This window comes from Oncorhynchus kisutch, linkage group LG13 (genome assembly GCF_002021735.2).
Source record: "Oncorhynchus kisutch isolate 150728-3 linkage group LG13, Okis_V2, whole genome shotgun sequence".
In the NCBI taxonomy this organism is placed as follows: Eukaryota; Metazoa; Chordata; class Actinopteri; order Salmoniformes; family Salmonidae; genus Oncorhynchus; species Oncorhynchus kisutch.
The window spans coordinates 8,538,672-8,560,651 of record NC_034186.2 but is presented as its reverse complement, the minus strand read 5'-3'; the positions used below and the strand labels follow the sequence as shown (position 1 = coordinate 8,560,651).

Here is a 21,980-nt window from a genome sequence, read left to right as displayed (position 1 = left end):
ATTCAGACCCTTTGCTATGAGACTCGAAATATAGCTCAGGTGCATCCTGCTTCCATTGATCATCCTTGAGATGTTACCTGTGGTAAATTAATTTGACTAGACATGATTTGGAAAGACACACACCTGTCTATATAAGGTCCCACAGTTGACAGTGCATGTCTGAGTGAAAAACAAGCCATGAGGTCAAAAGAATCGTTCGTAGAGCTCTGAGACAGGATGGTGTCGAGGCACAGATCTGGGGAACGGTATCAAAACCATGCTGCAGCATTGAAGGTCCCCAAGAACACAGTGGCCTCCATCATTCTTAAATGGAAGAAGTTTGGAACCAACAAGATTCTTCTTAGTGGTGGTTACCCACTCAAACTGAGTAAACAGGGGAGAAGGGCCTTGGTCAGGGAGGTGACCAAGAACCCGTTGAGCTCCTAAGAGCTCCTAAGATCCTCTGTGGAGATGAGTGAATCTTCCAGAAGGACAACCATCTCTGCAGCATTCCACCAATCAGGCCTTTATGGTAGAGCAGCCTGATGGAAGCCAATCCTCAGTAAAAGGCACATGACAGGCGGTGTGGAGTTTTCCAAAAGGCACCTAAAGGAAACAAGATTCTCTGGACTGATGAAACCAAGATTTAACTCTTTGGCCAAGTGTCACATCTGGAGGAAACCTGGCACTATCCCTACGGTGAAGCATAGTAGTTGCAGCATCATGCTGTGGGGATGTTTTTCAGCGGCAGTGACTGGGGAACTAGTCAGAATTGAGTTGAAAAATGAACAGAGCGACGTACAGAGAGATCCTTGATGAAAACCTGCTCCAGAGCACTCAGGACCTCAGACTGGGGCAAAGGTTCACCTTCCAACAGGACAATGACCCTAAGCACACCGCCAAGACAATGCAGCAGTGGCTTCGAGATAAGTCTCTGAATATCCTTGAGTGGCCCTGCCAGAGCCCGGACTTGAACCCGATCGAACATCTCTGGAAAAACCTGAAAATAGCTTGTAGCGTAATACCTAAGGAGACTGTAATCACTGCCAATGGTGCTTCATCAAAGTACTGAGTAAAGGTTCTGATATTTCATTTTTAATACATTTGCAAACATTTGCTTTGTCATTATGGGGTATTGTGTGTAGTCTCTGAATTTGTGATATCCCTGTCACATTTATTGTGATATCCCCGTCACATTTATTGTGATATCCCCGTCACATTTATTGTGATATCCCCGTCACATTTATTGTGATATCCCCGTCACATTTATTGTGATATCCCCGTCACATTTATTGTGATATCCCCGTCACATTTATTGTGATATCACCGTCACATTTATTGTGATATCCCTGTCACATTTATTGTCACGTCCTGACCATAGAAAGCCTTTATTTTCTATGGTAGAGTAGGTCAGGGTGTGACAAGGGGGGTTAGTCTAGTTTATATTTTCTATGTGGGGTTCTAGATTGTTTTTCCTATTTTGGGTTTTGGTATGATTCCCAATTAGAGGCAGCTGACTATCGTTGTCTCTTATTGGGGATCATACTTAAGTAGCATTTTCTAAACCTGTGGGTAATTGGGATATTGTTTATGTTTAGTTGCCTGTTTGCACTGCATTGTCGTCACGTTTAGTTTATTCTTTATTGTTTTGTTTTTTCTAAGTTTCACTGTCTAATAAATATGTGGAACTCTACGTACGCTGCGCCTTCGTCCGTCTATACTAACGATCGTGACATTTATTGTGATATCTCTGTCACATTTATTGTGATATCTCTGTCACATTTGCTGTGATATCTCTGTCACATTTGTTGTGATATCTCTGTCACATTTATTGTGATATCCCTGTCACATTTATTGTGATATCCCTGTCACATTTATTGTGATATCCCCGTAACATTAATTGTGATATCCCCGTAACATTAATTGTGATATCCCCGTAACATTAATTGTGATATCCCCGTCACATTTATTGTGATATCCCTGTCACATTAATTGTGATATCCCCGTCACATTTATTGTGATATCCCTGTCACATTAATTGTGATATCCCCGTCACATTAATTGTGATATCCCCGTCACATTAATTGTGATATCCCCGTCACATTTATTGTGATATCCCCGTCACATTTATTGTGATATCCCTGTCACATTTATTGTGATATCCCCGTAACATTAATTGTGATATCCCCGTAACATTAATTGTGATATCCCCGTCACATTTATTGTGATATCCCTGTCACATTAATTGTGATATCCCCGTCACATTTATTGTGATATCCCTGTCACATTTATTGTGATATCCCTGTCACAGGTATTGTGATATCCCTGTCACAGGTATTGTGATATCCCTGTCACATTAATTGTGATATCCCCGTCACATTTATTGTGATATCCCTGTCACAGGTATTGTGATATCCCTGTCACATTAATTGTGATATCCCCGTCACATTTATTGTGAGATCCCCATCACATTTATTGTGATATCCCTGTCACATTTATTGTGATATCCCCATCACAGGTATTGTTTTTTATTATTATATTTTTTCAATATATGTACTGTGTATATGTTGTTGTTTTTTTACTGGCAAATAAAATCCATCAATCAAGAGTATGAACATGATATTCATTCCAGTATGAGTTTTCCTTACCCAGTCCTTCACATCTCTGCCTTCAGAAACTAGTCCTCCAGTCTCAGGGGGCTGTTCCCAGTAGATGTTTGGCTTGCCGTAGCGCCAGATCTTGCCTCTGGTTTTGTGGGAGAAGAAAGCAGCCACGACCAAGGCAGCGGTAACCAGGAAGCCACACACCATGGCTACACCCTGAAGGAGACACATCAACATCAAGGAGATTATGGAAGACAATTATTAAACTATCTGAAACACTACATTGTTATTTAAGGCTTAAAGGGCTACAAAAAAATATACACAGTATAAGGGTTCAATAAAGGGGTTAAGGAACCGACTGTAATCATAGACCAATTCTACATCTTCAGAGCACCAACAACACCACAATCAAATGATACATTACACAGGTAATATAACTGTTGCTCTACCTCTTGTGGGTCCACGTAGCAGTAGTGATAGAGGTACTGGTTATACATGCCGAAACCCCCCACTCCACCCATATTAGAATAGCTGCTTCCGTACAGGTTCTGGCACATCATCAGCATAGGGTTGTACATCATGTTCTGAGAGCTCTGTGCCATAGGGTTCACCCCTACGACGTACACAATGGTGATGATACCCTGGATGACAGCCATAATGACACTGACCACCAGAACCACCAGGAAGAACTTCCTGCTCCTGAACGTGGTCGATTTAGAGAAACTGGCCACGAAGAATCCCAGCGCCACAAAGAAGTTGATGGCCGCCATAGCTATCATGGTTGTTTTGGCCGAGTAAGGTGTCGGGTAGGAGCTACCATAGTTACCATAGCCTCCTCCATAGCCTCCTCCATAGCCAGAGCCGTAGCTGGAGCCATAGCCGCCTCCCATTCCCCCATAACCGCCACCGTAGCCCATCCCTCCGCCGTAGGAGCCCATCCCCCCCATCCCGTACTGCATGTCCCAGACAAGGGTGGAGGCCACACAGGCAAAGATCCCCACACAGAGCACTATGATTGTGCCAAACATGGCCTTGACGATGCCAGGAGGAGAGATCCACTTGTAGAAGTGTTGGGGCTTCTCTTCCATGTAGTAGGAGCCCGGTGGGGGTGGGTATGGGTCAAACTCACTCCTGGGCGGGTGGTAGCTTTGTGGGGGGCCGTAGCCATTGGATTCCGGGCTGTATGGAGGACTGTAGACGGGAGGGCTGTCGTAACGCTGCTTCTCAAACATCTCTCAAAGATTGGCAGGGACCTACAGAGACAAAAAATATGCTAGTGGACACTAAACACAACAGCACTGAGACATAGCTTTGATGAGGTGTGAGGTGTGGCAAATGTGCAGGATTACACTTGACCTTGCTCATCTCAAGATTTACACGAATAGAATGAATCTACATGAATACACTTGGCAAGCTTTACAGTAATATAATTAAATACATATGTTTGCTATTATATTCCTAATAAACATTCTTTACTTGACTGGTCCCAACATGTATGACTTGTTAAACAGATGTGTTTGATGATTGATTGTACATTTACAGACAGCAGTCCAATGTCTGTTCTCCTTTATGAATACAACTAATGTTAAGTTATTTAGAGGGGGTGCACCAGGCCATCATTTATTTAGAGGGGGTGCACCAGGCCATCATTTATTTAGAAGGGGTGCACCAGGCCATCATTTATTTAGAGGGGGTACACCAGGCCATCATTTATTTAGAGGGGGTACACCAGGCCATCATTTATTTAGAGGGGGTGCACCAGGCCATCATTTATTTAGAAGGGGTGCACCAGACCATCATTTATTTAGAGGGGGTGCATCAGGCCATCATTTATTTAGAGGGGGTGCACCAGGCCATCATTTATTTAGAGGGGGTGCATCAGGCCATCATTTATTTAGAAGGGGTGCATCCGGCCATCATTTATTTAGAAGGGGTGCACCAGGCCATCATTTATTTAGAGGGGGTCCATCAGGCCATCATTTATTTAGAGGGGGTGCATCAGGCCATCATTTATTTAGAGGGGGTGCACCAGGCCATCATTTATTTAGAAGGGGTGCATCAGGCCATCATGTATTTAGAGGGGGTGCACCAGGCCATCATTTATTTAGAGGGGGTGCACCAGGCCATCATTTATTTAGAGGGGGTGCACCAGGCCATCATTTATTTAGAGGGGGTGCACCAGGCCATCATTTATTTAGAGGGGGTGCATCAGGCCATCATTTATTTAGAGGGGGTGCATCAGGCCATCATTTATTTAGAGGGGGTGCACCAGGCCATCATTTATTTAGAGGGGGTGCATCAGGCCATCATTTATTTAGAGGGGGTGCACCAGGCCATCATTTATTTAGAAGGGGTGCATCAGGCCATCATTTATTTAGAAGGGGTGCATCAGGCCATCATTTATTTAGAGGGGGTGCATCAGGCCATCATTTATTTAGAGGGGGTGCACCAGGCCATCATTTATTTAGAGGGGGTGCATCAGGCCATCATTTATTTAGAAGGGGTGCATCCGGCCATCATTTATTTAGAAGGGGTGCACCAGGCCATCATTTATTTAGAGGGGGTCCATCAGGCCATCATTTATTTAGAGGGGGTGCACCAGGCCATCATTTATTTAGAAGGGGTGCATCAGGCCATCATGTATTTAGAGGGGGTGCACCAGGCCATCATTTATTTAGAGGGGGTGCACCAGGCCATCATTTATTTAGAAGGGGTGCATCAGGCCATCATTTATTTAGAAGGGGTGCACCAGGCCATCATTTATTTAGAAGGGGTGCACCAGGCCATCATTTATTTAGAGGGGGTGCATCAGGCCATAATTTATTTAGAGGGGGTGCACCAGGCCATCATTTATTTAGAGGGGGTGCACCAGGCCATCATTTATTTAGAGGGGGTGCACCAGGCCATCATTTATTTAGAGGGGGTGCACCAGGCCATCATTTATTTAGAAGGGGTGCACCAGGCCATCATTTATTTAGAGGGGGTGCACCAGGCCATCATTTATTTAGAGGGGGTGCATCAGGCCATCATTTATTTAGAGGGGGTGCACCAGGCCATCATTTATTTAGAGGGGGTGCATCAGGCCATCATTTATTTAGAAGGGGTGCATCCGGCCATCATTTGTTTAGAGGGGGTCCATCAGGCCATCATTTATTTAGAGGGGGTGCATCAGGCCAACATTTATTTAGAGGGGGTGCACCAGGCCATCATTTATTTAGAGGGGGTGCACCAGGCCATCATTTATTTAGAGGGGGTGCACCAGGCCATCATTTACAACATAGACACTTTACAGATGACCTTAGCTTTCAGTTCTATGAACCAACAAAGTCAGAACCAGCATGGAGATGTTGGTACCAGGAACCAGAGATCAGACTGCAGCCCAACCCAGCACAATGCTGCTTTTCACCCGGGCCCCGTGGGCAGTGGGAGTCTCCTTCAATCCCTCAAATTGTTCTGCTGCCTTTGAACACTTCATATCCCATCCTCGGCCAAATGTGGTTTTGTTTTGAATTTAGGCCACACGTAACTGCTAGCACACAGTATAAACAGACTTAACAATGGCCATTATTTTACAAAAGTCAACAGGCAAAAGTTTGGCATTCACAACAAGCTGATTTAATTAAAGAAGAAAAAATATTGAAAGATTTTTACATTTGTGAAGTGCAGATGTTTAGTATTTATTTTAGTGCTGATGCTGAGGAGGCCATGTCAGTCTTTGACATCAAAACACTGCATTGTTCCATCTATTTATCATGACACATTGTAGCACCGGGCAAGAACAGTGTGTGGCTAAATTCATTAGATAACAGTAGTACAAGACATTTAGACTTCCTGCCTGTCTTCCTGCCTGCCTGTCTACCTGCCTGCCTGTCTTCCGGCCTGGCTGCCTGTCTTCCTCCCTGGCTGTCTTCCTGCCTGCCTGTCTTCCTGCCTGCCTGACTGCCAACCTGTCTGTCTTCTTGTCTGTCTGTCTGCCTGTTTTCCTGCCTGTCTTCCTGCTTGTCTGTCTGCCTGTCTGCCTGTTTTCCTGCCTATCTGCCTGTCTTCCTGCTTGTCTGCCTGTCTGTCTTCTTGCCTGAAAGGGGGTGAAGAACTCACTGTTTCCTTACAGTCACACTCACAGACACACTGTGAATGGCCCAAAGCTTTACATCATGGAGGACAAACAAAACAGACAGGCCAGGCTCAACCCAGTACAACCATTACTTCTCTCTCTTTATGACTCAGTTCAGTAGGGGTCTCTCCTGACTGAGAGCCTCCTTCTCATACACCTTCCCCTCATCCTCTCCCCCCTTCCTCCCACTCCATATCTTTCATTCCGTCTTCCCTCTCCCCCTCGTACCCCTCCCTCCCCTCCTCGCTCCCTAACTTCTTGTCTTTGTTTTTGGAGGGTGAAGGGAAAAGTCAAGACTGCTAGGTGTGGGAAATGTGGTTGCCATGGTATTTAGGAGAAGAAAAAAATTGGCCACAGTAAAAAAAAAAAAAAAAAGGATCCAACAAGAGCTCTCCTGTGTGGATACTGTGGGAGAGAGGGAGGGGTACATTTGGGCAGGAGGATCAGGTGTCTTCTGAAGGGGGTTGCACCTCTATTTATCAATAGCCTGCCTAGTAGCTTCCATCATCACAGCATATTGGAAATAACTCCCTCTGCAGTGTGTAAAGTCTAGACACCGGTGTCCATTACACCTTTCCAGGACTCTGCTCTATATGTACGTGGTGACGATACTGCCTCACCAAAAGAAACACCTCTGACTGGACATTTTGACAGAAGAGACAAAGCCACTCCCTATGTTAGGGAATCTTAAGGCAAACCTTAAGAAATGGTTAGTGGGCTAAATGCTTTAAAGCTAAAGTCCTTAACTGAAACAATAACAAAGCAGACAACCCTACTCTGTTTTGATTTTTAAAAAGCTTGAGGAATGGGCCTGGAGAGATGTCACCACTCTCAAATTCATGGACAGAGCTATGGATGGAAGGACTGACCATCCATGACATCAACATTATAGTTTTAACCATGTTTTGAGGCTATACAGTGTATATATACGGCTTACTTTCCATCCCTGGTTGTATCCACGTGTGATTGTATTGTGTTTTTTAAATCATCAAATAAATAAAATACAATAATACAATACAGTTTAATAGCAGCCTACAATTCAGAGCTCCATGTAAATGTTGCCTCTATGAAACAGACAACACAGTGATAGAGGCTGTTAAGCTGGAGTCAAAGGTCAGCCACCCACTCACTACTCACTGAGCTGCTGTCATCCAGTACAGACAGCCACACACTCAATCATCTCTTGTTGATAACAGAATTCTAACCCTGAATCACATGCCTCACATCTGTCAAAAACTATTATCCCCCATGCCTAATGTAGGCTAAGGCTGGGGCACAGCTAGTAGTAGAGACTCTAGTTACATGGCTATTAAAAACACTCTATAGAGAGGAGCACTCTAATAAATCAAAATGAAGAATAAAGGAGTAGAAGAAAATAATGAACAAATAATGTCTCACAATTTCCCAATACAGGGCTAGACAGACTAGAGCAAAAATAACTGAATGTTTCTCCCTTAGAGAACACAAATGGGCATCATGCAAATGTATTTGAACTGTTTAGCCTGAGATGTTCCCATTAAAGGCTATCTGATTTTATGTACGCAGTAAGATCAGGTTTACTGAAGAGTCGACCAGGTCAACCACTAGGCATATTTTCCTAATACAGGATGTAAAATTAGAAATAACACAAATAACAGAGAAAAGCTACTAACAATGCAAACGGAAAGCCCCACAGGCCACACCTGTGAGAGCCCCCCTCAAACCCCATGAGCGCACTTCACGTCTCTCAGAGCAGGCACAATTGCGAGCTTGTGTGAGAGAACGGGAACACTTGACAATATATAGACCAAAAGAAAACCTGGAGTTTAGAGCAACTAATATTAATGATACAATACTCAAAACGTAGCCTAAAACATTTACAAACGAAATAATAACCTATTTAAATTGGTCGACGTTATTTTAAAATGTAGTTTGAGGCCTATCCCCACTTACAGTATACTCTAAAGGGGTTCCCAAACTAGGTCCTGCACCCGCCGAGTGTACCTTTAGGTTTTTTGCTATAGCACTACACAGCTGATTCAAATAACCAACTCATCATCAAGCTTTGATTATTTTAATCAGCTGTGTAGCAGTGCTAGGGCAAAAACCAAAACGTGGGGGCCCCAGGACCCAGTTTGGGAAACCTTGGTCTAGAAGACATGGTGTTCAATATGTAGCCAATCGAGCAACATGTCTTGTAGACTGTTGACTTTTTTGAACCGCGGTAGTGTGTGGGAAAAGTCCTCAAACTAAATGTTAAAATGAAGCCTACCCATTTAAATAGGTTATTATTTCGCTTTCTAACGGTTTAAATTCGATTTAAAGCCCATTTCACTTACCTGAAAGTAAAAGAAAAAAACTGACGGTTGTTGGCGCCTTAACGCAGTACCGAAAACGCCGTCGTTTTGCGAGTTTACTTTGTATCCGTCAAGATGTAGACCAGAGAGGTTGAAATAAACTCAGCAACGAAATGAACCTGTTTATTAGTGACCTGCTTTAGTTGTGGTGGCTCCCTCTTTCGTCCCGTCCCACGCGCAGAGACGGTTCTGTGTCTGTGAACAAGTGCTTTGTTGTGCTTTCCAAGGACCTTGGTTGACTGCCCAACCCTACGCTGTCTGGAAGTAGGTGTGATTTGTAGACTAGTCGACTACCCAGTGTGTTATACTTGAGAGAAAAAGTCCATTGGTTGATTGAATTCTGAAAACACTGGTTCTGTGCATTTTCTCATAAATTTTTACAGGTATTAGCATTTGATCTTAGCATTTAATTACCATGTAACAACCAATAGACCAAATTCAATTACTTTGCCCAGGCTTTTTCAGAACTTTCCCCCCTTCAAGATAAGTATAAATAAAAAATAAAAATAAAAAAGTATAAATTAATCATTATATATAAACTTGACTTCTATAAAAGGTTTAGGGTTTGGTCAGATGTTTATTTCCATCAGAAAATAACATGTGCAAACTTTGCGCTGGTAAAGTACCAGTCAAAAGTTTAGACACACCTTCTCATTCAAATGTTTCTCTTTATTTTTACAATTTTCTACATTATAGAATAATAGTGAAGACATCAAAACAAGGGAATAACACATATGGAATCATGTAGTAACCAAAAAAGTGTTAAACAAATCAAAATATATTTTAGATTTAAGATTCTTCCAAGTAGCCACCCTTTGCCTTCATGACAGCTTTGCACACTCTTGGCATTCTCTCAACCAGCTTCATGAGATAGTCACCTGGAATGCATTTCAATTAACAGGTGTGCCTTGTTAAAAGTTCATTTGCGGAATTTCTTTCCTTCTTAATGCATTTGAAGCAATCAGTTGTTTTGTGACAAGGTAGGGGTTGTATTCAGAAGATAGCCCTATTTGGTAAAAGACCAAGTCCATATTATGGCAAGAACAGCTCAAATAAGCAAAGAGAAATGACAGTCCATCATTAATTTAAGACATAAAGGTCAGTCAATCTGGAAAATTTCAAGAACTTTGAAAGTTTCTTCAAGTGCAGTCGCAAAAACAATCAAGCGCTATGATGAAACTGGCTCTCATGAGGACCGCCACAGGAAAGGAAGACCCAGAGTTACCTCTGCTGCAGAGGATATTCATTAGAGTTACCAGCCTCAGAAATTGCAGCCCAAATAAATGCCTAAAAGTTCAAGTAACAGAGACATCTCAGCATCAACTGTTCAGAGGAGACTGCGTGAATCAAGCCTTCATGGTTGAATTGCTGCAAAGAAACCACTACTAAAGGACACCAGTAAGAAGAAGATAATTGCTTCGGCCAAGAAACACGAGCAATGGTGGAAGTCTGTGCTTTGGTCTGATGAGTCCAAATATGAGATTTTTGGTTCCAACTGCTGTGTCTTAGTGAGACGCAAAGTAGGTGAACAGATGATCTTTGCATGTGTGGTTCCCACCGTGAAGCATGGAGGAGGAGGAGGTGTGATGGTGTGGGGGTGCTTTGCTGGTGACACTGTCTGTAATGTATTTAGAATTCAAGGCACACTTAACCAGCATGGCTACCACAGAATTCTGCAGCGATACGCCATCTCATCCGGTTTGTGGGACTATTATTTGTTTTCCAACAGGACAATGACCCAACACACCTCCAGGCTGTATAAGAGCTATTTGACCAAGAAGGAGAGTGATGGAGTGCTGCATCAGATGACCTGGCCTTCACAATCACCCGACCTCAACCCAATTGAGATTGTTTGGGATGAGTTGGACCACAGAGTGAAGGAAAAGCAACCAACAAGTGCTCAGCATATGTGGAAACTCCTTCAAGACTGTTCAAAAAGCATTCTAGGTGAAGCTGGTTGAGGGAATTCCAAGAGTGTGCAAAGCTGTCATCAAGGCAAAGGGTGGCTACTTTGAAGAATCAAAAATATTAAATATATTTTAATTTGTTTAACAATTTTCTGGTTACTAAATGATTCCATGTGTGTTATTTCATAGTTTTGACATCTTCACTATTATTCTACAATGTAGAAAATAATAATGAAAAACCCTTGAATGAGTAGGTGTGTCCAAACTTAGGTGTGCCCGCCACAGGAGTCGCTGGTGCGCGATGAGACAAGGACATCCCTACCTGCCAAACCCTCCCTAGGCCAATTGTGCGTCGCCCCACGGACCTCCCGGTCGCGGCCGGTTACAACAGAGCCTGGGCGCGAACCCAGAGTCTCTGATGGCACAGCTGGCGCTGCAGTACAGCACCCTTAACCACTGCGCCACCCGGGAGGCCCTGTGTGTCCAAACTTTTGACTTTTACTGTAGGCCTATCCATCGCAAATCGAAATAATAGTATTGTAATTGCAACCCGTATACTTACATACAAGATGAGGCAAGTCAGTATATAGCTGCTTTGATCAGCCATTTCACTACCTTTTTGAACCAATTCTTATTGCATGAATTGCCTTTCATCAACTGCAGTGCAGGCAACGACAGTGAGATCCTATGGGATGTACTGTATATGTGGTCCAGAGGCTACACAGAGGGACTGGGATTGTACACTGAGTGTACAAAACATTAGGAACACCTATTCTTTTTCATGACATAGACTGACCAAGTGAATTCAGGTGAAAGCTATGATCCCTTATTGATGTCACCTGTTAAATCCACTTCAATCAGTGTAGATGAAGGGGAGGAGCCAGGTTAAATAATTATTTTTATGCCTTGAGACTTGAGACAATTGAGACATGGACTGTGTATGTGTGCCATTCAGAGGGTGAATGGGGCAAGAAAGACAAAACATTTAAGTACCATTGAACGGGGTAATGGCAGTAGGTGCCAGGCGCGGTGCGGCTTGATTGTGTCAAAAACTGCAGCACTGCTGGGTTTTCTTCATGCTCAACAGTTTCCTGTGTGTATCAAGAATGATCCACCACCCGAAAAACATCCAACTACCTGGACATAACTGTGGGAATCATTTGAGTCAATATGGACCAACATCCCTGTGGATTGCTTTTGACACCTTGTAGAGTCCATGCCCTGACAACTTGAGGCTGTTCTGAAGGCCAAAGGGGGTGGAACTCAATATTAGGAAGGTGTTCCTAATGTTTTGTACACTCAGTGTAGATCCTTATCTACTGGCCGTGTGGTGCCAGGACAACAACCTCTCCCTCAACGTGATCAAGACAAAGGAGATGATTGTGGACTACAGGAAAAGGAGGATCGAGCACGCCCCCATTCTCATCGACGAGGCTGTAAAGGAGCAGGTTGAGAGTTCAAGTTCCTTGGTGTCCACATCACCAACAAACTAACACGGTCCAAGCACACCAAGACAGTCGTGAAGCGGGTACGACAAAACCTATTCCCCCTCAGGGTACTGAAAAGATTTGGCATGGGTCCTCAGATCCTCAAAAAGGTTCTACAGCTGCACCATCGAGAGCATGGTTGCATCACTGTATGGTATGGCAACTGCACGGCCTCCAACCGTGCAAGGCACTACAGAGGGTAGTGCGTACGGCCCAGTACATCACTGGGGCCAAGTTTCCCTCCATCCAGGACCTCTGTACCAGGAAGGCCCTAAAAAGACTCCAGCCACCCCAGTCATAGACTGTTCTCTCTGCTCCCGCAGGGCAAGCAGTACCGGAGCGCCAAGTCTAGTTTCAATTACCTCGACTAACCGGTGCCCCTCCACATTGACTCTGTACTGGTACCCCCTGTATATAGCCTCCACATTGCCTCTGTACTGGTACCCCCTGTATATAGCCTCCACATTGACTCTGTACCGGTACCCCCTGTATATAGCCTCCACATTGACTCTGTACCGGTACCCCCTGTATATAGCCTCCACATTGACTCTGTACCGGTACCCCCTGTATATAGCCTCCACATTGACTCTGTACCGGTATCCCCTGTATATAGCCTCCACATTGACTCTGTACCGGTATCCCCTGTATATAGCCTCCACATTGACTCTGTACCGGTATCCCCTGTATATAGCCTCCACATTGACTTTGTACTGGTACCCCCTGTATATAGCCTCCACATTGACTCTGTACTGGTACCCCCTGTATATAGCCTCCACATTGACTCTGTACTGGTACCCCCTGTATATAGCCTCCACATTGACTCTGTACTGGTACCCCCTGTATATAGCCTCCACATTGACTCTGTACTGGTATCCCCTGTATATAGCCTCCACATTGACTCTGTACCGGTACCCCCTGTATATAGCCTCCACATTGACTCTGTACCGGTATCCCCTGTATATAGCCTCCACATTGACTCTGTACCGGTATCCCCTGTATATAGCCTCCACATTGACTCTGTACCGGTACCCCCTGTATATAGCCTCCACATTGACTCTGTACTGGTACCCCCTGTATATAGCCTCCACATTGACTCTGTACCGGTACCCCCTGTATATAGCCTCCACATTGACTCTGTACTGGTACCCCCTGTATATAGCCTCCACATTGACTCTGTACCGGTACCCCCTGTATATAGCCTCCACATTGACTCTGTACCGGTACCCCCTGTATATAGCCTCCACATTGACTCTGTACCGGTACCCCCTGTATATAGCCTCCACATTGACTCTGTACTGGTACCCCCTGTATATAGCCTCCACATTGACTCTGTACCGGTACCCCCTGTATATAGCCTCCACATTGACTCTGTACCGGTACCCCCTGTATATAGCCTCCACATTGACTCTGTACTGGTACCCCCTGTATATAGCCTCCACATTGACTCTGTACTGGTACCCCCTGTATATAGCCTCCACATTGACTCTGTACCAGTACCCCCTGTATATAGCCTCCACATTGACTCTGTACTGGTATCCCCTGTATATAGCCTCCACATGGACTCTGTACTGGTATCCCCTGTATATAGCCTCCACATTGACTCTGTACCAGTACCCCTGTATATAGCCTCCACATTGACTCTGTACTGGTACCCCCTGTATATAGCCTCCACATTGACTCTGTACCAGTACCCCTGTATATAGCCTCCACATTGACTCTGTACTGGTACCCCCCTGTATATAGCCTCCACATTGACTCTGTACCAGTACCCCCTGTATATAACCTCCACATTGACTCCGTACCAGTACCCCCTGTATATAGCCTCCACATTGACTCTGTACTGGTACCCCCTGTATATAGCCTCCACATTGACTCTGTACGCGGTACCCCCTGTATATAGCCTCCACATTGACTCTGTACCGGTACCCCCTGTATATAGCCTCCACATTGACTCTGTACTGGTAACCCCTGTATATAGCCTCCACATTGACTCTGTACTGGTACCCCCTGTATATAGCCTCCACATTGACTCTGTACTGGTACCCCCTGTATATAGCCTCCACATTGACTCTGTACCGGTACCCCCTGTATATAGCCTCCACATTGACTCTGTACCGGTACCCTGTATATAGCCTTCACATTGACTCTGTACCGGTACCCCCTGTATATAGCCTCCACATTGACTCTGTACCGTAACCCCCTGTATATAGCCTCCACATTGACTCTGTACCGGTACCCCCCTGTATATAGCCTCCACATTGACTCTGTACCGGTACCCCCCTGTATATAGCCTCCACATTGACTCTGTATCGGTACCCCCTGTATATAGCCTCCACATTGACTCAGTACCAGTACCCCCTGTATATAGCCTCCACATTGACTCTGTACCGGTACCCCCTGTATATAACCTCCACATTGACTCTGTACCGGTACCCCCTGTATATAGCCTCCACATTGACTCTGTACCGGTACCCCCTGTATATAGCCTCCACATTGACTCTGTACCGGTACCCCCTGTATATAGCCTCCACATTGACTCTGTACCGGTACCCCCCTGTATATAGCCTCCACATTGACTCTGTACCGGTATCCCCTGTATATAGCCTCCACATTGACTCTGTACCGGTATCCCCTGTATATAGCCTCCACATTGACTCTGTACCGGTATCCCCTGTATATAGCCTCCACATTGACTTTGTACTGGTACCCCCTGTATATAGCCTCCACATTGACTCTGTACTGGTACCCCCTGTATATAGCCTCCACATTGACTCTGTACTGGTACCCCCTGTATATAGCCTCCACATTGACTCTGTACTGGTACCCCCTGTATATAGCCTCCACATTGACTCTGTACTGGTATCCCCTGTATATAGCCTCCACATTGACTCTGTACCGGTACCCCCTGTATATAGCCTCCACATTGACTCTGTACCGGTATCCCCTGTATATAGCCTCCACATTGACTCTGTACCGGTATCCCCTGTATATAGCCTCGCACATTGACTCTGTACCGGTACCCCCCTGTATATAGCCTCCACATTGACTCTGTACTGGTACCCCCCTGTATATAGCCTCCACATTGACTCTGTAACCGGTACCCCTGTATATAGCCTCCACATTGACTCTGTACTGGTACCCCCTGTATATAGCCTCCACATTGACTCTGTACCGGTACCCCCTGTATATAGCCTCCACATTGACATCTGTACCGGTACCCACCCTGTATATAGCCTCCACATTGACTCTGTACCGGTACCCCCTGTATATAGCCTCCACATTGACTCTGTACTGGTACCCCCTGTATATAGCCTCCACATTGACTCTGTAACCGGTACCCCCCTGTATATAGCCTCCACATTGACTCTGTACCGGTACCCCCTGTATTATAGCCCTCCACATTGACTCTGTACTGGTACCCCCCTGTATATAGCCTCCACATGACTCTGTACTGGTACCCCCCTGTATATACCTCCACATTGACTCTGTTACCAGTACCCCTGTATATAGCCTCCACATTGACTCTGTACTGTATCCCCTGTATATAGCCTCCACATGGACTCTGTACTGGTATCCCCTGTATATAGCCTCCACATTGACTCTGTACCAGTACCCCTGTATATAGCCTCCACATTGACTCTGTACTGGTACCCCCTGTATATGCCTCCACATTGACTCTGTACCAGTACCCTGTATCTTAACCTCCACATTTGACTCTGTAACGCAGTACCCCTGTATATAGCCTCCTCCACATTGGACCTCTGCTACAGGTACCCCTGTATATAGCCTCCACATTGGAACTCCGTACCATACCCCCTGTAATATAGCCTCCCATTGACTCTGTACGCGGTACTGCCCCCTGTAAATAGCTCACATTGATCTGTAACTGGTACCGTCCCTGTATATAGCCTCCACATTGACTCTTGTAGCTGGTACTCCCCTGTATATAGCCTCACATTTGACTCTGTACTGGTACCGCCTGTATATAGCCTCGCACATTGACTCTGTACCGGTACCCCTGTATATAGCTCCACATTGACTCTGTCCGGTACCCTGTATATAGCCTTCAACATTGACTCTGTACCGGTACCCCTATATAGCCTCCACATTGACTCTGTACCGGTACCCCCTGTATATAGCCTCCACATTGACTCTGTACCCAGTACCCCCTGTATATAGCCTCCACATTGACTCGTACCGGTACCCCCTGTATATAGCCTCCACATTGGACTCTGTACCAGTACCCCTGTATATAGCCTCCACATTGGACTCTGTACCAGGTACCCCCCTGTATATAGCCCTCCACATTGACTCTGTACCAGACCGGTACCCCCCCTGTATATAGCCATCCACATTGACTCTGTAGCGGTACCCCCCATGTAGATAGCCTCCACATTGACTCTGTACCGGTACCCCTGTATATAGCCTCCACATTGACTCTGTACCAGTACCCCTGTATATAGCCTCCACATTGACTCTGTACCGGTACCCCCTGTATATAGCCTCCACATTGACTCTGTACCAGTACCCCCCCTGTATATAGCCTCCACATTGACTCTGTACCAGTACCCCCTGTATATAGCCTCCACATTGACTCTGCTACCGGTACCCCCTGTATATAGCCTCCACATTGACTCTGTACCAGTACCCCCTGTATATAACCTCCACATTGACTCTGTACCGGTACCCCCCTGTATATAGCCTCCACATTGACTCTGTACCGGTACCCCCTGTATATAGCCTCCACATTGACTCTGTACCGGTACCCCCTGTATATAGCCTCCACATTGACTCTGTACCGGTACCCCCTGTATATAGCCTCCACATTGACTCTGTACCGTACCCCCTGTATATAGCCTCCACATTGACTCTGTACCGGTACCCCCTGTATATAGCCTCCACATTGACTCTGTACCGGTACCCCCTGTATATAGCCTCCACATTGACTCTGTACCGGTACCCCCTGTATATAGCCTCCACATTGACTCTGTACCGGTACCCCCTGTATATAGCCTCCACATTGACTCTGTACCGGTACCCCCTGTATATAGCCTCCACATTGACTCTGTACCGGTACCCCTGTATATAGCCTCCACATTGACTCTGTACCGGTACCCCCTGTATATAGCCTCCACATTGACTCTGTACCGGTACCCCCTGTATTAGCCTCCACATTGACTCTGTACCGGTACCCCCTGTATATAGCCTCCACATTGACTCTGTACCGGTACCCCCTGTATATAGCCTCCACATTGACTCTGTACCGGTACCCCCTGTATATAGCCTCCACATTGACTCTGTACCGGTACCCTGTATATAGCCTCCACATTGACCCTGTATATAGCCTCCACATTGACTCTGTACCAGTACCCCTGTATATAGCCTCCACATTGACTCTGTACCGGTACCCCCTGTATATAGCCTCCACATTGACTCTGTACCGGTACCCCCTGTATATAGCCTCCACATTGACTCTGTACCGGTACCCCCTGTATATAGCCTCCACATTGACTCTGTACCGGTACCCCCTGTATATAGCCTCCACATTGACTCTGTACCGGTACCCCCTGTATATAGCCTCCACATTGACTCTGTACCGGTACCCCCTGTATATAGCCTCCACATTGACTCTGTACCGGTACCCCCTGTATATAGCCTCCACATTGACTCTGTACCGGTACCCCTGTATATAGCCTCCACATTGACTCTGTACCGGTACCCCCTGTATATAGCCTCCACATTGACTCTGTACCGGTACCCCCTGTATATAGCCTCCACATTGACTCTGTACCGGTACCCCCTGTATATAGCCTCCACATTGACTCTGTACCGGTACCCCCTGTATATAGCCTCCACATTGACTCTGTACCGGTACCCCTGTATATAGCCTCCACATTGACTCTGTACCGGTACCCCCTGTATATAGCCTCCACATTGACTCTGTACCGGTACCCCCTGTATATAGCCTCCACATTGACTCTGTACCGGTACCCCTGTATATAGCCTCCACATTGACTCTGTACCGGTACCCCTGTATATAGCCTCCACATTGACTCTGTACCGGTACCCCCGTACCCCCTGTATATAGCCTCCACATTGACTCTGTACCGGTACCCCTGTATATACCTCCACATTGACTCTGTACCGGTACCCCCTGTATATAGCCTCCACATTGACTCTGTACCGGTACCCCCTGTATATAGCCTCCACATTGACTCTGTACCGTACCCCCCCTATATAGCCTCCACATTGACTCTGTACTGGTACCCTGTATATAGCCTCCACATTGACTCTGTACCGTACCCCCTGTATATAGCCTCCACATTGACTCTGTACCGGTACCCCCTGTATATAGCCTCCACATTGACTCTGTACCGGTACCCCCTGTATATAGCCTCCACATTGACTCTGTACCGGTACCCCCCTGTATATAGCCTCCACATTGACTCTGTACCGGTACCCCCTGTATATAGCCTCCACATTGACTCTGTACCGGTACCCCTGTATATAGCCTCCACATTGACTCTGTACGGTACCCCCTGTATATAGCCTCCACATTGACTCTGTACCGGTACCCCCTGTATATAGCCTCCACATTGACTCTGTACCGTACCCCCTGTATATAGCCTCCACATTGACTCTGTACCAGTACCCCTGTATATAGCCTCCACATTGACTCTGTACCGGTACCCCCTGTATATAGCCTCCACATTGACTCTGTACCGGTACCCCCTGTATATAGCCTCCACATTGACTCTGTACCAGTACCCCCTGTATATAGCCTCCACATTGACTCTGTACCGGTACCCCCTGTATATAGCCTCCACATTGACTCTGTACCGTACCCCCTGTATATAGCCTCCACATTGACTCTGTACCGTAATACCCTGTATATAGCCTCCACATTGACTCTGTACCAGTACCCCCTGTATATAGCCTCCACATTGACTCTGTACCGTACCCCTGTATATAGCCTCACATTGACTCTGTACCGGTACCCCCTGTATATAGCCTCCACATTGACTCTGTACCGTACCCCCTGTATATAGCCTCCACATTGACTCTGTACCGTACCCGTAACACCTCTGTATATAGCCTCCACATTGACTCTGTACCGTACCCCCTGTATATAGCCTCCACATTGACTCTGTACGGTACCCCTGTATATAGCCTCCACATTGACTCTGTACCAGTACCCCCTGTATATAGCCTCCACATTGACTCTGTACCAGTACCCCTGTATATAGCCTCCACATTGACTCTGTACCGGTACCCCTGTATATAGCCTCCACATTGACTCTGTACGGTACCCCCTGTATATAGCCTCCACATTGACTCTGTACCAGTACCCCCTGTATATAGCCTCCACATTGACTCTGTACCAGTACCCCCTGTATATAGCCTCCACATTGACTCTGTACCGGTACCCCTGTATATAGCTCCACATTGACTCTGTACCGGTACCCCCTGTATATAGCCTCCACATTGACTCTGTACCAGTACCCCCTGTATATAGCCTCCACATTGACTCTGTACCAGTACCCCCTGAATATAGCCTCCACATTGACTCTGTACCGGTACCCCTGTATATAGCCTCCACATTGACTCTGTACCAGTACCCCCTGTATATAGCCTCCACATTGACTCTGTACCAGTACCCCCTGTTATAGCCTCCACATTGACTCTGTANCTGTACGGTCCCCTGTATATAGCTCCACATTGATCTGTACAGTACCCCCTGTATATAGCTCCACATTGACTCTGTAGGTCCTCCCTGTATATAGCCTCACATGACTGTACTGGTACCCTATATAGCCTCATTGACTCTGTACGGTACCCTGTATATAGCCCACATTGCTCTGTATGGTCCCCGTATTAGCCTCCACATTGAACTGTACCGTACCCTGTAATAGCCTCCACATTGACTCTGTTGGTCCCCCTGTATATAGCCTCCACATTGATCTGTACGGTACCCTGTATGTAGCCTGTCCACATTGACTTGTACTGGTACGCCCTGTATATAGCTCCACATTGACTCTGTAACCGGTACCTGTATATAGCCTCCACATTGACTCTGTACGGGTACCCCCTGTTATATAGCCTCCACTTGACTCTGTACCAGTACCCCTGTATATAGCCTCCACATTGACTCTGTACTGGTACCCCTGTATAGCCTCCACATTGACTCTGTGACTCTGTACTGGTACCCCCTGTATATAGCCTCCACATTGCTCTGTACCTGGTACCCCCTGTATATAGCCTCCACATTGCTCTGTACTGGTACCCCCCCTGATATATAGCCCTCCACATTGACTCTGTACCGGTACCCCCTGGTATATAACCTCCACATTGATTCCGTACCAGTAACCCCCCTGTATATAGGCCTCCACATTGACTCTGCTACTGGTACCCCCTGTATATTAGCCTCCCACAAATTGACTCTGTACCGGCCCCTGTATATAGCCTCCAACTTACCGGTACCCCTGTATATAGCCTCCACAGGTGCTCTGTACTGGTACCCCCTGTATATAGCCTCCACATTGACTCTGTACTGGGTACCCCCCTGTATATAGCCTCCACATTTGGACTCTGTACCAGTACCCCCTGGTATATAGCCTCCACATGGACTCTGTACCGGTACCCCCTGTATCATAGCCTCCACATTGACTCTTGTACCAGTACCCCCTGTCATATAGCCTCCACATTGACTCTGTACCGGTACCCCTGTATATAGGCCTCCACATTGACTCTGTACCGGTAACCCCCTGTATATAGCCTCCACATTGACTCTGTACGGTGACCCCCTGGATATAGCCTCCACATTGGACCTCTGTACCGGTACCCCCTGGTATATAGCCTCCACATTGACTCTGTATCGGTACCCCCTGTATATAGCCTCCACATTGACTCAGTACCTGGTGCCCCCTGTATATAGCCTCCACATTGACTCTGTACTGGGTACCCCTGTAATCTAGCCTCCCACATGACTCTGTACCGGTACCCCCTGTATATACCCTCCACATTGACTCTGTCACCCGGTACCCTGTTATTATAGCCTCCACCATTGACTCTGTCACCGGTACCCCCTGTATATAGCCTCCACATTGACTCTGTACCGTAACCCCCTGTATATAGCCTCCACATTGACTCTGTACCGGTACCCCCTGTATATAGCCTCCACATTGACTCTGTACCGGTACCCCCTGTATATAGCCTCCACATTGACTCTGTATCGGTACCCCTGTATATAGGCCTCCACATTGGACTCAGTACCAGTACCCCCTGTATATAGCCTTCCACATTGGGACTCTGTACCGGTACCCCCTGTATATAACCTCCACATGGACCTCTAGTACCGGTAACCCCCTGTAATATAGCCTCCACATTGACTCTGTACCAGTACCCCCTGTAATATAGCCTCCACATTGACTCTGTACCGGTACCCCCTGTATATAGCCTCCACATTGACTCTGTACCGGTACCCCCTGTATATAGCCTCCACATTGACTCTGTACCGTAATACCCTGTATATAGGCCGCCACATGACTCTGTAA

The 21,980-nt window shown here is 46.3% G+C and overlaps 1 protein-coding gene across 1 annotated transcript in view; it reads right to left on the bottom strand.

The window, feature by feature from the left end:
* Window positions 1-9,312, bottom strand: part of si:ch73-61d6.3 (occludin) — a 41,852-nt gene extending 32,540 nt beyond the window's left edge. Inside the window, exons 1-3 of the mRNA XM_020477040.2 lie at window positions 9,015-9,312; window positions 3,032-3,835; window positions 2,628-2,798 (exon numbers count right to left, since the gene is read on the bottom strand). Of these exons, the coding sequence (XP_020332629.1) occupies window positions 2,628-2,798; window positions 3,032-3,814 (954 nt within the window). The 5' untranslated portion in view covers window positions 3,815-3,835; window positions 9,015-9,312. The remainder of the gene's footprint in view (window positions 1-2,627; window positions 2,799-3,031; window positions 3,836-9,014) is intronic.
* Between the last annotated feature and the right edge of the window lie 12,668 nt (window positions 9,313-21,980).